Genomic DNA, 17,152 nt, shown 5'->3' on the forward strand with positions numbered 1-17,152 from the left:
AGCTGCAAAGGCAGTTGCACCATTGCTGCCTGACCACCGGACATCCAGCAGCAGTTCCCCCCAGGATAAAGAAGTTTCAGATGAGCACTTGAGAGCCCCCAGCATGCCAGCCAGCCTTTATTTATAAACCTTGGGCAGTGGGGAGGAGTTTTGAGAGTGAATGTGTCTGATTTGCTAGGACTAAGGGTGCCAGGATCCTTAATCTACATACAGTGGTACGGTACCTCATTTACATGCAGTAACATGGGCTTCTATCACAAGAAGGAGAAAACAGTACTTAAATATCCAATGGATGAGAGGATAATGTCTAGCTATGATTAGAGGTCATTTGCTGGAAACTAGCATATCCTCAGCATAGGGACGAGTACTTCTTGGAATTCCTCATGCACGAGAGCAGAAGAGCTGGCCTTGACTCTGCTGGCTTCAGCATTGGGTGAGCTAGCCAGGGCAGTTTTGAGGAAAGACTTCACCCTGGTGGGTTTACCAACTTAGCTACCTTCCAGGTCCAGATCCATGGCTTTGAGTTGACCCTCCCCAACATCTACCTCATCTATTATTGGCTGGACTGTATGAAAGGGCTGGTCCTGCAGATTCAAAGTTTCAGGAGTTCCATGACACAGGGCAACAACAGGGTATCACAGAAGAGTCCCTGTGAGGATCCAACATTGATGGTGTAGCGTAAGCCAGATGCCTTGAAATAGACCAATGTGTCATTGCAATGAACATTTGCTAGCAAATAAGTGTGGACAAAGGGGTACACTATAACACACGACAGCTTCCACAAACAAGATTTTTTTTAATTCTATCTAATTTTATCTTATTTTGGTAGGGGGTAGGTTGCAAGGGCAGAGGTGTACAGAAAGGGACAGGAGATGAGTGGGATTGGAGTGCATGGTGTGAAATTCACAAAAAATCAATTAAAAGTTTTAAAAAGGAATAAATTATGAATCAGTTAAGTTTGGGTTAGTCTGATATACAGATTAAGAAAAACCATGAAATGCAGTTAATATGAGAATTTATTGGAATTATTGGGTTTTTTCCCCATGTTCAGTTATTTTTATTAGGGCAAGTGTGAACGTGTTCTGTAACTTCTCTCACTTGCAAGCAGGACAGTAGGGTGCATGTCTACACTGGCCGGTCCCGAGGTCTAGTCATACAATATGCCACCACAGTGGGGATAAGTCACTTTCCTTTCTGGCAGGAGGCAAAGCTTCAGTCAAAACACCATCAGGTGGTGTTTCCTCCTGCAGCTGCTTAACCTCCCGATCCCAGCTCTCCATTCTCGGCTTCTTCCAATACTCTCTCTTGGAAAAGTAATCAGGATACATTGCTTTCTCAGAAGGATGCCAATAATCCAAGCACAATTCTTGAACCTTGTAGCACTCATATCTCTCATAGGAGGTGCCTCTGGGAGAGTCCGGGAAGATATATGGCTGAGGATGCTGATTTTGACAGAATTCTTCTTCCGCCTCCTCCAGCAGCTGTGCAGCCTTCATCATATCCTTCTCATTCTTATGTTCTTTAAACCGGGCTCTCATCAGACAAGCGAAGTATCGGTATTTGCCCCTGTGGATACACCATGATTCGAGGTGGCACAGCGTGTGCTTAAATAGCCGCAGAATCTTCTGCTGGTGGGTCAGGTAGGCCGGAGGAGCGCAGAACGCCGTAGCGTCCCGCTTACCTTCGCAGCCACCGCGGGTGCTGCCGGAATTATTGTTAATAAGGTAGCTTTACTTCCATGTATTATGCGTCTCTTCCTCTACGTTACCATATGCTGTTCCAACCTTACATCTTGAGTTCCTCCCCATTCTTTACTCCCATCCCTGATAGGTCTATCAACCAATCTGTTTTTAGGATGGTTTCCGACTCTCTAGTAGCCATTCCTTACGTTAGGCTTTTAGGAAGGCACGGCTTTCTAACCAGCCTACCAATAGGCCTTCCTTAGTTCCTTCCTGCATAGAGACTCATGGGCTGCCCTCAGTCCTGCCTTGACTTCTGTTCAATACTACGCTCTCACAATAAAAACATCTTTCTTATTATAGTTACTTTCAGGGTAATTCAGTCTTCATATACAGACTTAAAACTTCTTAGAGCTCATGCCTAAATCAGCCATCAGAAAACAAAGTATCCGGATCCCATAAGCATCTAACCCTCCTCTGATTAAACTCCTCCCCCCCACCCCCACTTCAGACAAGAATAACTGGAGCTATGATCAGAAAGACCATGTCTCCTGTGAGCCTTTAAATCTTGGTATATTCTTGCAGGTAATACACATTGTGATTGAAATAAGGAGTTAAACTTGGTATGTCTTATAAGGCCCACAGAATAGTAATTCTAAAAGGGGGGGGGGGGAACCACAACCACTTGCTTTGCTGGAATGTTGCTGGATTCCTCGGGATGGGAATTTCAGAGTTAACAGTAGACTATGGATTTTCAATCAGAATAGAGTTATGTAAAATGAAAAATGGTGCTTCCTGCAGTCATAATGTAATCCCATTGGTTTTTCTCACAGCATTTAAACTATCTCCCATTCTAATGAGTCTCAGTAAACACAGAGGCTCTGAAATAGATAAAGACTTTCACTAGGTCAACGTATAAAAATATGCTGACTATGAACTATTGTACAAACACAAACGTATTAAATCCTATTTTAAAGGTTACCTTGAGGAAAAGAAAAGACACCATCCCCACCCTCTGCTTTCTCATCAGCCCTCCCATTTCTTTATAATCAAAACCACAGAGAAGACAGAAGACAGGTCCTAACACAGGCCCTGATGCTGCCTCCATAAGCCTCCTCCTCTCTGAGCCCCTCTAATTTAAAACATGCAGAAGGCATTCAGGACGTTCTGTAGGATTCCAGTGTTAACATGGATCACTTTGGTACGTCTTCTATGTATCGCCGTTAAAGACACAGCATATCCAGGCTAGAGATGGAGGGAAGGCACGAACCAAAAGTAGAGGTTTTGTATCCTCAGGCACGGTGCAAACTCTTTGAGTGCATGGACTTGAACATTAAATGTTGGATTCTTGTTTGCTGAGAGACTATCTCTGCAGGGAGAAAGCAAGAGCCATGACTCTTGAGAGTACTAAGAGCCTAGAAAAGGGCTCCTGTGTTTTCATGTGTTAAATTTACTCTATTTTCACTCACAATCATGACCTTTTATCTCTCCTTTTTTTAAAAAAATGAAATTTAAGTGACACAGGGTTAGAAATTTGAATCCTTGTTCTCAAAGACCCTTAACTTGTTTGCAATTCGCTGGTGAATCAACAGTAGTTCCCACCAAACAAGTGCTGGGTGAAAGACAGCAGCGAATATGTGCTCTGAAGAATTATCTGGATTCCACCAGGATGCTTATTCAGTCATTACTACACCTTTCTCTTCTATACCGGAGGACATGAAAAAATAGATTTTTTCCTATCTGTGAGTAGCAGTCCTCTGTTACCCCTCACTTGTACATCGGATTAAATGGATCTTATTTCTTTCACCAAAAAAGGGACTGTGATTTCTATACTAATCCCAGTACATATAGGCACTACTTGTGACAAAATCAACAAACATATGATCCACTAGACATCATGTCTCAGTTACTCAATATTTGTGTTCAATTTTTCTCCTTTTTCTATTTTCATTTTTCTTTTCATCTGCAGTTTCAGTTTTCAATCTCAATAGGTGGGTAGGTGGTAGGATGCTAGAATAAATACAAAGCCTTCTGTGTTCCCCAGTTCTCTGCAGATGGAACAAAAGGACCATTTCACTGGATGAAGCCTGCACTTAATTGCTGCCAAACTCAGAACCACAAGCACGGCCCTGATCATCCAAAGGCATACGTGATGGATAGCTACTCCCGTCATCTGCTCTGCCATCCATCTCTGTAGGAAAGCCATGGTGATAGCTGGAGACAGGGGGGCTGACATCAGCAGAAATGACCACAAGAGTCAGATGTAAAGGCAGCCAAGGAAGGGAATTTGTCTTTAATCTGTTCTCTGAAGCTTAATGTGAACGAAGGGAATTTTAGTCACTTTGGTCCAGACACTTTGCAGATCGTTCGGTGCAAAGAAAATAGCTTATCTCTAGGGGATAGGCACGAAAGTTTAGTAGAGCTTGTAGGTCAAAACTATTGATTATCTAACTTTCCTCAAATTCTGAAAGATGGAAACACGCACAAAGCAAACCATGCACACATCAATCCATCAGATGCTTGGGTCTATTTTATGGATTGGGACATTGTTATTGAAAAAGCTTCCACGACATCCACAGCAAGGCCAATGAAAGTGGTCTGGTTAATATCCTTAAGAGCGTTCAATCCTGATAACATTTGCTACCTAAATATAGAAGAAACTTGGGCACTAGGACCCTTATAGCATTTAAACTAGCATATGTCAAAATTTCAATTGTGTGATTAATGAGCTTGATGGTATTGAGCAAACACAACCTTATAATCCTACTTGTGCCAGTAATTAGTAAAAATATTATCAATATTTTATCTTTTTGGTGCAGGTTTAATAATGTCCCCCAAAGCATGTGTTCACATGAAACCTAAGATGGTATGCTAATATAAAATAAGTATCTTTATAGATATACTTCCTATATTTCAAATGGAGATTTTCCTGCCTTAGCATAGTCTCTACAGCCACTGATGGGTGTTTTTATATAAAGACAAGGACATAGGAGAGAAAACAATGTGAAGGCAGAGGAGACAGAAAACAAGATGACACATCTGCAAGCCAAGGCTCACTAAAAACTGACAGCAGCCACAAGAAGTGAAGAAAAAGGACAGTACAGATTCCTCCAGCACTTCCTGGAGAATCGAGCACATCTGCCACATTGATGTCTGACTTCTGTTCTCTAGAACTAGAAAAGCAGTATGTTTCTGTTATTTGAAGACATTCTGTCTGCAGCAAATTGTGTGGCACCAAGATGTTATTATATTTTACAGTAGTTATTTCAGCACAAATTGGTACCCAATACCTAAGCTCCAGATTCTTAGATTCAACTGCCTAAGATCATATTCCTACTTAGTTATTGTATTATTCAGGAATCTCCACAGTAAGAAAGATCAGAGGAAGTGTGTGTGTGTGTGTGTGTGTGTGTGTGTGTGTGTGTGTTTGGTTTATTTGAAAGGACTATTTCTGTACTTATGGGAGGTGGCAGAGCTGAAATCAGTAGGACAAGCTGGCTAGCTGGAGTTTGCCTGAAATTTATTGTTGCTGTCTTGTGTCTGAATGCTAGGATTTCAGGTGAGACTTCTTTGCTGCAGTCTGGAATCTGAATTCTTTCCTGTAGAAATTTGGAGTCTTATTTATGATAAGTAATAGCAACATTTTAAAACATTTATAGTAAAATCTAGATTGATGTTGACTTAAACAACTGACTACCATAGCCTAGCCAAGTTGATAAATAAAATTAATCATCATTGAAGCCAAAACAATAGCTCTCCCACAGTATTTCATATCATTTGTTGTTCAGAGTAGAAAACATGTTTACACCATTATACTTATTCTTCAACAACAACAACAACAACAACAGCAACAACAACCACTCTCAAAGCATTCCCACTAAAATCAGAAATACAAAGCTGTACACTCTCTCCAGGTATGTTCAATATAATGCTTGAGGTCTTAGCTAGTAGAGAATAAAAGATTTACACATAAAAGAGAAGTCAAAGTACAGATTGCCAATAATATGATTCTAAATGTTAAGAGGCCCTAACCACTTGACTAAAACCTCTTAGAGCTGCTAACAAGGTTCAGTAAAGTGGCAAGATCCAAAATGAAAACACACACAAAAAAAACTATAGCCTTTTTAATATCAATGACAAACATAATAAAAAGTCCATCAGGGCAACAATTATTCAAGATACACACACCAAAATACACACACACACACACACACACACACACACACACACACACACACTGAAGGAAATTAAAGACCTCCGCAATGAAAATTTTAAGGCACTGAAGAAAGAAATTAAGGAAAAAATTAGATGATAGAAACTCATCCTATGCTCATAGATTAAAAGTATTAATCTTGTGAAAATGGCCCAGTGTAACCCCAATGAATATTCCAAGGGCATTCTTTACAACAGAAAAAAACAACCAAAAAATTTAGTGGAAACACAAAAGATAGTAAAGTAAAGTCCTGAAGAAAAGGAATGCTGTGGTATGTGTCACTATACTTGATTTTAATCTGTATTACAGAGCCATAGTCATAAAGGCAAAATGATCTACCGTAGAAGTATAGGCCTCTATCAATGGGATAAATGGAGGTCGCAAATAGGGGACACAAGAGTTCATGTCAGAGTCAGTCCTCACTCTCCACAGAACTGTGGAGAGTGCACTGTCCTTTGGCTAGATCTGAATAGGGGGTCTAGGTTTACTGGATGCATTTTCCTTGGTTGGTACAATAGCTTGTGCAGGTCCCCGGGTCCAGATCTGCCAGCCTTGATGGTCTTCTTGTAGGATTCTAGGACTCTCTGGGTCCTTCTAGCTCCCCATTATCCCTTACCTCTCTCACCTGGCGTCCCAATAGCAAGCCCCAGCATCTGTCCCCATCCCCCACTGAATGAAGACTCTCAGAGGATATCCGTGTTGGGCTAGTATCCGATTATAAATGAGTATATTCTATGTCTATTTTTCTGGGTCTGGGTTAACTCACTCAGGGTGATCATTGATAGTTCCATCCATTTGCCTGCAAACCACTTCCCTTGGTGGGGAAGCCTAGTGGCACTCAGAGGAAGGGGAAGCAGGCTATCTAGAATAGACCTGATAGGCTATGATCATATGGTGGGTGAGGAGGGCCTCTTCTGTCATAGGCCTAAGGGAGGGGAATAGGGTGAAAGAGGGAGGGAGGGGAACTGGAAGATACAAGTGAGGGGATAACAATCAGGATGTAATCCTAATAAATTCTTAAAATAAAAAAATTAATTTAATTTTTAAAAAGAAATGGAGGTCCCAGATATATGACAGCACAACAACAGTTACCTTGTTTTTAACAAAGATGCCAAAAATATACATTGGCACAGAGACAGCATCTTGAGGAAATGATGCTAAAAAAAAAAAATTGGAATTTCAAACTTTTAAAAATGAAAATAAATCCTTATTTCTTTTTTTATAGTTTATTAATTTATTCATATTACATCTCAATTGTTATCCCATCCTTTGTATCCTCTCATTCCTCCCTCCCTCCCATTTTCCCCTTACTCCCTTCCCTATGACTGTGACTGAGGGGGACCTCTTCCCCCTGTATATGCTCATAGGATATCAAGTCTCTTCTTGGTAGCCTGCTATCCTTCCTCTGAGTGCCACCTGGCCTCTAAATCCCTATTTCTTGCCCTTCACAAAATGCAGTATATCCAAGTGGATCAAGGACATCAGTGTAAGAGCTGATGTTCTAAAGGCGTTATTAAAAAAAAAAAAAAAGTCGAAGATGTCCTTCAACTAAATGCAAAGCTAAAGAAACTGAATAAGGCCCCAGTGGCACAGCAGGCAAGACCAATGATCAGCGAATGAATAAAATGCTTCTGTACAGCAAAAGAAGCTTAGGAATGAGTGAATAGGCAGCCACAGACTTGGGGGGGGGGGTATTGCCAGCCATCTTTTTGATGGGTGATTAGTATCTAGAATATATAAAGAACTCAGAAAGCTAAACATAAAGAAGAAAATAAACAGTGAGAGGGGACAATGGGGGAGGTGTGGGTGGGGGAGCTAGTAAGAGGGATGCTGCAATCATGATGTAAAGTGAATAAATAAATAAATAAATTTAAAACAAAAATAAAAAAGAACCAATACTGGGGCTGGAGAGATGGCTTAGCCATTAAAAGCTAGGTTCGGAAAAAAAACAAAAAACAAAAAAACAAACAAAAAAAAACAAAAAAAAAAAACTCCAAACCAATAATGGCTTTATTGTAAATATAACATTCCTGGTCACCTTCAAAGTTAGCTAGAACATATGCATTCCATCTGGGGCATGGCAAATGGCTTAGCAGACTTAGATTCAGACCTTTGATGCACAGCTCGATGCCTTCCTTCATAGCTCATGAATAGTCAGTGTTTCAGAATTTTCTCCTGTAAAATACCTGCTTCATGGAAATGCTTCAACTGACATGAACATGGGACTTAAAATTTATAATAAATATCTACCTTCCAGTTTAAGGAAAGAAAGAAAAGGAAAAAACAGCTCAATTAAAAATAGGCTTTGGAACTGAACAGAAAATTCTCAGGAGAAAAATATATACACGGATAGGAAAACTTTTTCAAGTGTTCAACACCCGCATCCAACAGGGAAAACCAAATTAAGATTATTTTAAAGTTCCGTCTCACCCCAGTCAAATTGGCCATCATCAACAATATAAATGCCAGCCAGCGCTGGTGTGCATAGAGCAAAGAATACTTCCACAGTCTTGGTGGAGTGTAAGCTAGCGTTAATCAGTTGAAAGTCACTTGCACCTGGAACTGGAACTGTCTGCTGGCCCCGATGTACCCAACAATCTTTCTTTCCTCCCACGGAGAACTTACACATCCACGTTCGTTGCGGTGCCAAGCTCTTGAATTCTGGGTGGATATGTTTGTTAACTGAATTCCTAGTTTTTAATCATGGGATGGTGAAGAGATGTAGTGACTTCATTTCACTGAGGAAAGGTGGAGATCTAGGGCAGCAACTCCTCTCAAGCAGCCATTTTCATCAAATCCCACCTCCACTCCCCACAGACCCTGGTGTCCCCTGGGGCTCTTTGGCAAGTCATCTTATTTCCTGCTCTTCTCACAGAATATACACGTTTGTCTCTCGGGACATTAATCATGGATCATTATTAAAATTGCTTTCTTTGCAACACCACATGCTGGCGAGGATGTGGGGAGAGAGGAACACTCCTTCATTGCTGGTGGGAATGCAAACTAGTACAGCCACTTTGGAAATCTATCTGGTGCTATCTCAGAAAAATGGGCATAGGGCTTCCTCAAGACCCAGCTATTCCACTCCTTGGAATATACCCAGAAGATGCTCCAGCACACAACAAGAAAATTTGCTCAACCATGTTCATAGCAGCCTTATTCATAATAGCCAGAACATGGAAACAGCCTAAGTGTCCCTCAGTAGAAGAGTGGATAAAGAAACTGTGGTACATATACACTATGGAATACTACTCAGCTATTAAAACAAGGAATTCCCGAAATTTGTGGATAAATGGATTGAGCTAGAAATGATCATAATGAGTGAGTTAACCCAGAAGCAGAAAGAATCAAATGGTATATACTCACTTATATCTGCATACTAGCCCAAGGGGCATGTCCCACGAAAGCCTTCACCTACCAGGAAACTGGGACAGAGGGGAGGGCATCCTATTGGGACTCTAAATGAGAGACGCATGCGAAAATAGCAAAATAAAAGGATACAGAGGGTCCTAGAAATCTACAAGTAGAACAATATAATAGGCAGATTTGGGCCCAGGGGTCCCGCTCAAACTAAGGCACCAGCCAAAGACAATACAGGAGGTAAACTTTAAACCCCTTCCCAGATCTAGCCAATGGTCAGAATATTCTCCACAGTTGAGTGGAGAGTGGGATATGACTTTCTCACGTACTCTGGTGCCTCACATTTGACCATGTCCCCTGGAGGGGGAGACCTGGTGGCACTCAGAGGAAGGACAGCAGGTAGCCAAGAAGAGACTTGATACCCTATGAGAATATATAGGGGGAGGTAATCCCCCTCAGGAACAGTCATAGGGGAGGGGAATAATGGGAAAATGGGAGGGGGAAGAATGGGAGGATACAAGGGATGGGATAACCATTGAGATGTAACAAGAATAAATTAATAAAAAAAATAAAATAAAATAAATGCTTTCTTTCTGATCCTTGCATTCACTTTGGGTTTTTGCTTTTTTTGTTCTGGGGTGTGTGTGTGTGTGTGTGTGTGCGCGCACGCGCACGCGCGCGTGAGAGCACACACGGACATGTAGAAGCCGCAATTGCTTTCCACTTTCGTTTTGTTTTTGTTTTGTTGGTTTTTTGAGACAGGGTTTCCCTGTGTAGCCTTGGCTGTCCTGGACTCACTTTGAAGACCAGGCTGGTCTCGAACTCACAGCGATCCACCAACCTCTACCTCCCAATTGCTGGGATTAAAGCTGCCACCATTTTGAGGCAAAGTCTTTTACTGAAATTACTAGAATTCACCACTTCAGCTAAGCCAACTGACTAGAAAGTCCCTCATATCCTCCTGCCTGTGCCTCCTCAGTGCTGGGATTAAAGGTTCACCCTATAGTGTCTGGCTTTTATGTGCATGCTGGGGTTCCGAACTCAGGTCCTCACGCTTGCCTGGTTTTACCTTCTATTTTTCAAAACTTCTTACAATCTCGTCCTCAATTCTCATCTCCGTTCATGTTCTCTGTCCTTGTGGTTGTAAATGTTCACATGACACTGCACTCCTGTGCTAGATCTGTTGTGCAAAAGAAAGAAAGCTTGCCGTCTGGACAACCCACCCTCTTCTTTCCATTGGCCCCTTCTGTATGTTTATGGAACAATGAGAAGCTACCTGGTTCAGTGACAGATCCTGTTTTAAATTCTAGCTTTGTAGTTTTGTGAGCATGTGATTTTCCTGCCCGTCACTCAACTGTCTTGCCGAATCTAGCAGAGTGGCTTTAAAAGCACATTGACTGAAAAAGATCCACTGAATTGGGTAATGAGAAGGCCACTGGTGACCTTCACTGGGGTCGTTTTCATAGAGTGACAAGGGCAGAAGCCAGGCTTCACTGAGACTCATTCATTAATTATGTCTCCGCTGCTGTAGCACATGTGTGCTTCCCCCAGCGGCTCCTGGCAGAGCTGTGAGCTACCTGAGCCTTTTGGTCTCTGCTTACTTTGCCAGATGCTTTAGTGTTTCAACGTGCTGCCAGGTTGTAAGCATGCTTCTCCTTCAAGACTCGTATAAGCCAGCTGTTGCAACAGGGTTCAAACGCTCCCAGAAAAATAGCAGGAGTCGGAATACCCTCTGAGCTCTGAGGGGACCAGGTACAAGCAGCAGAGCAAGACGATTGCTTAGGGGAGGCCTGAACAAGGAGCCACCCAGCGTGGGTAAGGGTGGAGACACTCTTGACAGGAAGATTGCCCCAAAAAGGGGGTGGGGCAACCTTGGAGGAAAAATTATGACAACAAGAATAAAGAGGAGGGAAAAGCCATTCTCAGTGTTCTCTGCCTGGGTCCTCACCGTGTTGCCAAATCCACTGTATTAGATTGGATCTTCCAATCTCTCTCTCTCGCCCAAAGCCGACATTCCCTGATGGAAGGCAGAGAGGAATTGCTTCCTGGATAGGATGTCTCTTGACCCGTACAAGAAGGACAAGTCTTCACTTCTAAGAAGCCTTAGATGCCTGTGTAATGAGAGCTGGCAAGGCTCTCAGTTCCAGTCAATGCTGTGTTACCTTAGTGACAGGACTGTTTTGTGTTTTGTTTGTTTGTTCGTGTAGTGGTTTTACTACACAGTTCAGGTTCATAAACTACTGCCCACCTGTAAGTGTTGGTGGAAAACTGGTCGAAACAAAATGTCACCATTTATTCTGCTCAGTAACAAATTTAAAAGTCTCTAGACTGGGGAATAGGAAAATGAGAGAAGCTGGAAAAAAATTCTTTTTAGTGCAGAGATTCAATGCCAATTTTGGGAACACTATACCTGAGGAATAATTTTTAAGAATCTTTTTTTTATAAAAAATATATCAAGGACTCGTGTATAAATTGATCTAATTGAAGTTTACTCTAGTACTCTTTTTTTTAAATCATAATATTGCTTATAAAATTCTCCTAGAAGGTCCTCCTCTTAATCATCAGTCAGCATTTTATTATATTATCATCCCTAATTGATTGACGTTTAATCACAGTCTTTGTGTTTTACTACCCCTCGTCTCATAAGAGGCAATTTTCTCTTTACTGTAGTTTAACAGCTGATGAAAAAGATTTAAGGAAACCTATAAACTTAAGATTGGTTAATGGTCCCTTATAAAAGAATATTATACTTCCAGGATCCATTGCACAGATGTGGTACTCAATTGTAGAAATGTGCATGGGGTTTATTAAATTACAGCACAAATCTTCGGTCTTCTGAGTTATTGTCCATGTTGGGACTGTTAGGCAAATGGGGAGACACATTATTGCTTCCAGTTGTTCGCATTACTGTGGTGCGATGCAGTCGGAGACAGCTGGCGCATCGCTGTAGGCAAGTGCCGAGCTTCGGCAGCTGCTGAGAACTGGGCCCAAGTGAAGGTCCAGCTCCGCTGAGTCAGTGTTGGCCACCTCATCAAAGGCTTCCAGAACATGGCGAACAAATGAAGCAAGCTGGCTGTCAGAGAGTGAGAGAACAGACGCGAGAACGAGCTGACGAGGGGAGGCAGTGGGGTTACCTTGCTTGTGTAGCGCTCCTTGTCCTAACGCCATTTCTTTTCGGGTGCTTTGTCTACCTGTGCAGGACCGATCATGTAAAAACAGCCTTTAGACTTTGTGTGTTCAGTTGTGCGGTTTTGGTTTTGAGGCAGGATCTCATTGCACAGCTCTGTTTGCCTGGAACTCACCATGTAGCCCAACTTGCCTTGGAACGCAAGGAAAGTCCTCCTATGCTCAGCCCCTTAGGTGCTGGGATTCCAGGAGTGAGTGAGCCTCCGCACTCTGCTTGCCCATTGGACATTTTGGGGAAAGCACTTTAGCTCTGTTGTTTGCTATTTTGTACCCATGTTAAACAGTTGTCGTTGTGTTTTTCTTTGCTCTGGTTTTAGCTCTGTAGTACCGCCATATTTAAAAATAAGGGAAGAGATCAGGCAAGTTGACTTTGGCATCTGAACGACAACAAAAGGCACTGGGTGAAATCCTGCCCCCTCTTCCCCCGCACCCCCCGCCCAGTTGAGGTTAGGTAATGGGGATGATTCTTCCCAGAGGTCTGTTTCTTTCATTTGCAGATGAGCCTTTTCATTAGCTATGTACCCTATGAAGGTGACAGATGTGAGTGCCTAGCATGCTGCCTGGGATTCCACAGGTGAACAGTGACCACCAAGTACTATTGTTTTATTTTTTACTTCTCTCTCTCTCTCTCTCTCTCTCTCTCTCTCTCTCTCTCTCTCTCTCTCTCTCTCTCTCGCCTCCTCTCTCCTCTCTCTCCTCTCTCTCTCTCTCTGTGTGTGTGTGTGTGTGTGTGTGTGTGTGTGCGCGCGCTCATATGTGTCTCTATAAGCATGAGACTGCGCATGCGTGTACATGAATGCACATCTGAAGGCCAGAGGTCAACTCTGTCTTCAGCAATCCCTCTCTACCTTGTTTTTTGAGACAACCTCTCATTGAACCTGAATCTACTGATTCATTTGAGTGCCTGGCTAGCAAATGCCAGGGACCCGGTTTCCAACCTTCTCAGTGTTGGGACTGCAGACCTGAACATCACACGCAGCTGTTATGTGGGTGCTGAGCACCCAAGCTCAGGTCTTCAGCTTGGGTAGTAAGCACACTACCAACTACCCTTCCATTGTTGGCGCTGAGAGTAAAACCAAAGTTCCTAAATGTTAGACTGAGGCCTTGGCTAAAGTGTCCCTTTACATTACTAAAATGTATGTCCTCAAAGTCCCACTCAAAGGCAAAAAGACACAGTCACAAAGAGTAACAGTTCTTAATCCGCACATAGGTCTCTACCCATGTGATAACTAAAAAATAGATTTTCTTGAAGCTTTAGTTGCCTTTTTTGTTTGTTTTATTTTCTTTTTAATATTTTATTATTTAATCATATTACATCTCAATTGTTAGCTCATCCCTTGTATCCTCCCATTCTCCCTCCCTCCCGCTTCCCTCCTACTCCCCTCCCCTATGACTGTACTGAGGGGAACCTCCTCCCCCTGTATATGCTCATAGGGTATCGAGTCTCTTCTTGGTGACCTGTTATCCTTCCTCTGAGTTCCACCAGGCCTCCCATTAAGGGGATGTGGTCAAAATGGGGGCACCAGAGTTTGTATGAAAGTCAGACCTTACTCTCCACTCAATGGTAGAGAATGTCCTGTCCATCGGCTAGGTCTGGCTAGGGATTCGAAGTTTACTGCCTATATTTTCCTTGGCTGGTGCCATAGTTTGAGCAGGACCCTAGGACACAGATCTGCCTGTCATAATGTTCTTCTTGTAGGTTTCCAGGACCCTCTGGATCCTTCTATTTCCCCGTTCTCCCATGCGTCTCTCACCTAAAGTCCCAATAGGATGTCCTCCCCTCTGACCCACTTTCCTGGTAAGTAAAGTCTTTCATGGGACATGTCCCTTGGGCTAATGTCTCGATATAAGTGAGTATATACCATTATTCATAATAGCCAGAACATGGAAACAGCCTAAGTGTCCCTCAGTAGAAGAATGGATAAAGAAACTGTGGTACATTTACACTATGGAATACTATTCAGTTATCAAAAACAAGAATTTCCAAAATTTGTGGACAAATGGATTGAACTAGAAATTATCATAATGAGTGAGTTCACCCAGAAACAAAAAGAGCTTTAGTTGTCTTATTTTCTACAGAAAGGAGGGGAAGAAAACAGTAGTTGCCTAAAGATTGCTTTGGAAAGGAAAGATCATGTGTGTAGGCATGCCACTTATCATGGCATCCATGAAAGTAAAAGACCTCTAGCAAAAGGTAGCTGCTGTTGTATGTAAGCCTTAATTCTTGAATTGTATTTTCCTAAATAACGCTAAATTATGTTTCCTCGTGTCTTTCAGTTATAATTTTCTTACTGTATTATCCAAGTCTGAGTTATGTTTAAAATCCCCTTTCTGGGACAGAGGGGAAGGCATCCTATTGGGACTCTAAATGAAGAGACGCATGGGAGAACAAGCAAAATAAAAGGATCCAGAGGGTCCTAGAAATCTACAAGTAGAACAATATGATAGGCAGATTTGGGCCCAGGGGTCCCGCTCAAACTAAGGCACCAGCCAAGGACAATACAGGAGGTAAACTTTAAACCCCTTCCCAGATCTAGCCAATGGTCAGAATATTCTCCACAGTTGAGTGGAGAGTGGGATATGACTTTCTCACATACTCTGGTGCCTCACATTTGACCATGTCCCCTGGAGGGGGAGACCTGGTGGCACTCAGAGGAAGGACAGCAAGTAGCCAAGAAGAGACTTGATACCCTATGAGAATATATAGGGGGACGTAATCCCCCTCAGGAACAGTCATAGGGGAGGAGAATAATGGGAAAATGGGGGGGGGGGGGAATGGGAGGATACAAGGGATGGGATAAACATTGAGATGTAACAAGAATAAATTAATAAAATAAAAAATAAAATAAAATAAATAAAATCCCCTTTCTGTGTGCCCTTCATTTAAGTTATTCCTGGTTTGACCTGGAATTTTTAGCACATTTTTGGACAGAGGTAATATAAACATTACTGTCTGGCAAATAGTTACTCTTCTAATACTACCTGAAAGACGATTTACTGTACTCACATGGAGCTGCCAGGGAAAAGAGGGAAGGGAGAACAGACCTGGGAGGAGAGGGAAGTTAAGAGTCTGGAGTAAGGATAATCAAAATATGTTATGTGAAATATTCAAAGCATAATAGAAAATTTTTAAATATATAACTTTTTAAAATACTACTATGTTCTCAGGGCACAAACAATAAATATACAAAAGCCCTCTCCTTCATGGAATGTCTGGTGTGGTAAGGCTAAATAGTTGTATAGATAAACGTAATACAGAAACATAATGCTGCTATGAAAGATGCTAACACAGAAGGTAAATGACTACTGTGTTAGACAATTGAAGTTCAAAATAAAACAAAACACATTTTCCTCAGTGTCCCTCCGCTGGCCTTTATTCCTACCCTTCGGTTAAGAGTTCTCTCAGGAAAGTCTCTGGTGAGCTCTCCACTGTCCAAACTAACCAGCGAGGAGCGGACAGTGCATTTCTTGTATGACTTTCCAAGGCCCAAAGCAGAACCAAAAACATTTCTCCTTTCTTCTTGCCATAATCATTTCTAGAAGGTTCTGACCTAATGGGAAACCTCCCTTCGTTCCTCAGAAGCTGCCTCCCTCTCAGCCCACATCAAATGACTGATTCAGCATGTGATAATGGAAATTACCAGTGCCCTTGCTTATTTTCTATTTCCCCCTTTTCCACTTATGTCTAAAATACTGCCCAGCACACAGCTACTTAATAAATATGAGTCAAATTTAGAGAAGGGAGGGACTTGCTATTAGGGAGTCATTTACAACTATTACACATAATAATTATGTAAAACTACAAGTCCTCGGAGAAGTTTTGCTGAAGATTTGAAAGCAGTGGTCAGTGGGCAACTAGAAGCTTAAGTGTGGATCATTGAAGGCTTAGGAGAGAAACACAAATCAGGTTGTCTCAGAAAGAGGAGGAAACAGAGGAAGCGCAGGAAAGGGAGAGCTGTAGGCAAATGAGCCCCACCACTTCTTACTCCAGGTCTTAATTGATTTTTGTAATCCCTTCCCTGGATTTATCCCTAGTGATGCCCACTGATGCTATAAAATCTAGGTACCACCTCTCTAGAGAATGGGCCAATCTCTGCAGCATTCTAAATGAAGTGTGAACCTGTTCAACTGCATTTTGCCCAGTGTGGCAGCTCTTCTGTTTTCCTTTACATCTTCCAGCCAGTCACTCTGCAAAAGAAAAGGTTCTAGAAAGGCCTTGAAGATGCCCAGCTCCTCCATTATATTGCTTAGCCATCATTTCACCTGATTTAGGAAAGAGAACTAAGATAAAGGGGTTGGGGGGGCACGGGGGGACTCGGCCAATTCAGTCATTTTGTTTGAAAGATCAATCAGTTCCCTAGGAGAGATTTTTCTGGCATGAGAACCAGAGTACCTGGGATCCAAAAGCAGCAGCTCCAGCTCCGGCACTCCATTAGCTGTCAGCAGTAATCATACTTACATCCTCATTCCTGGCCTCCAGCTAGGAGGGGATGCCTTTACACTCACCCTGCCTGTTTGCGAAGCTCTCCCCGCACATGCACATATAAACGCAGCTGAGTGGAGCTGCTGCGAGCAAGTCCCTGGCACCAAGAACCCTCCAGCAGGTGTATATCAACTCACCCATTCTGTGCTTGGCACAGACCACCAGGATCCAGGATGGGCTACAGGGAGAGGAGTCTGTCTACAGCTGGTTAAAAGTCAGCTGCAAGTCCAG

The 17,152-nt window shown here is 42.4% G+C and overlaps 1 protein-coding gene across 1 annotated transcript; it reads right to left on the reverse strand.

Moving 5' to 3' along the window:
* Positions 1–1,107: 1,107 nt before the first annotated feature.
* LOC127202396 (NADH dehydrogenase [ubiquinone] 1 beta subcomplex subunit 9-like) lies at positions 1,108–1,553 on the reverse strand. The gene has a single exon (XM_051161063.1). The coding sequence runs from the start codon at positions 1,536–1,538 to the stop codon at positions 1,152–1,154; it is 387 nt and encodes a 128-aa protein (XP_051017020.1). The 5' UTR covers positions 1,539–1,553; the 3' UTR covers positions 1,108–1,151.
* Between the last annotated feature and the right edge of the window lie 15,599 nt (positions 1,554–17,152).

The sequence above is a fragment of the Acomys russatus genome, chromosome 18 (genome assembly GCF_903995435.1).
Source record: "Acomys russatus chromosome 18, mAcoRus1.1, whole genome shotgun sequence".
NCBI lineage: Eukaryota > Metazoa > Chordata > Mammalia > Rodentia > Muridae > Acomys > Acomys russatus.

Bases quoted from the DNA above. Each gene is read 5' to 3' on its own strand.
- LOC127202396 (XM_051161063.1), bottom strand. From the start codon at position 1,538: ATGAGAGCCCGGTTTAAAGAACATAAGAATGAGAAGGATATGATGAAG.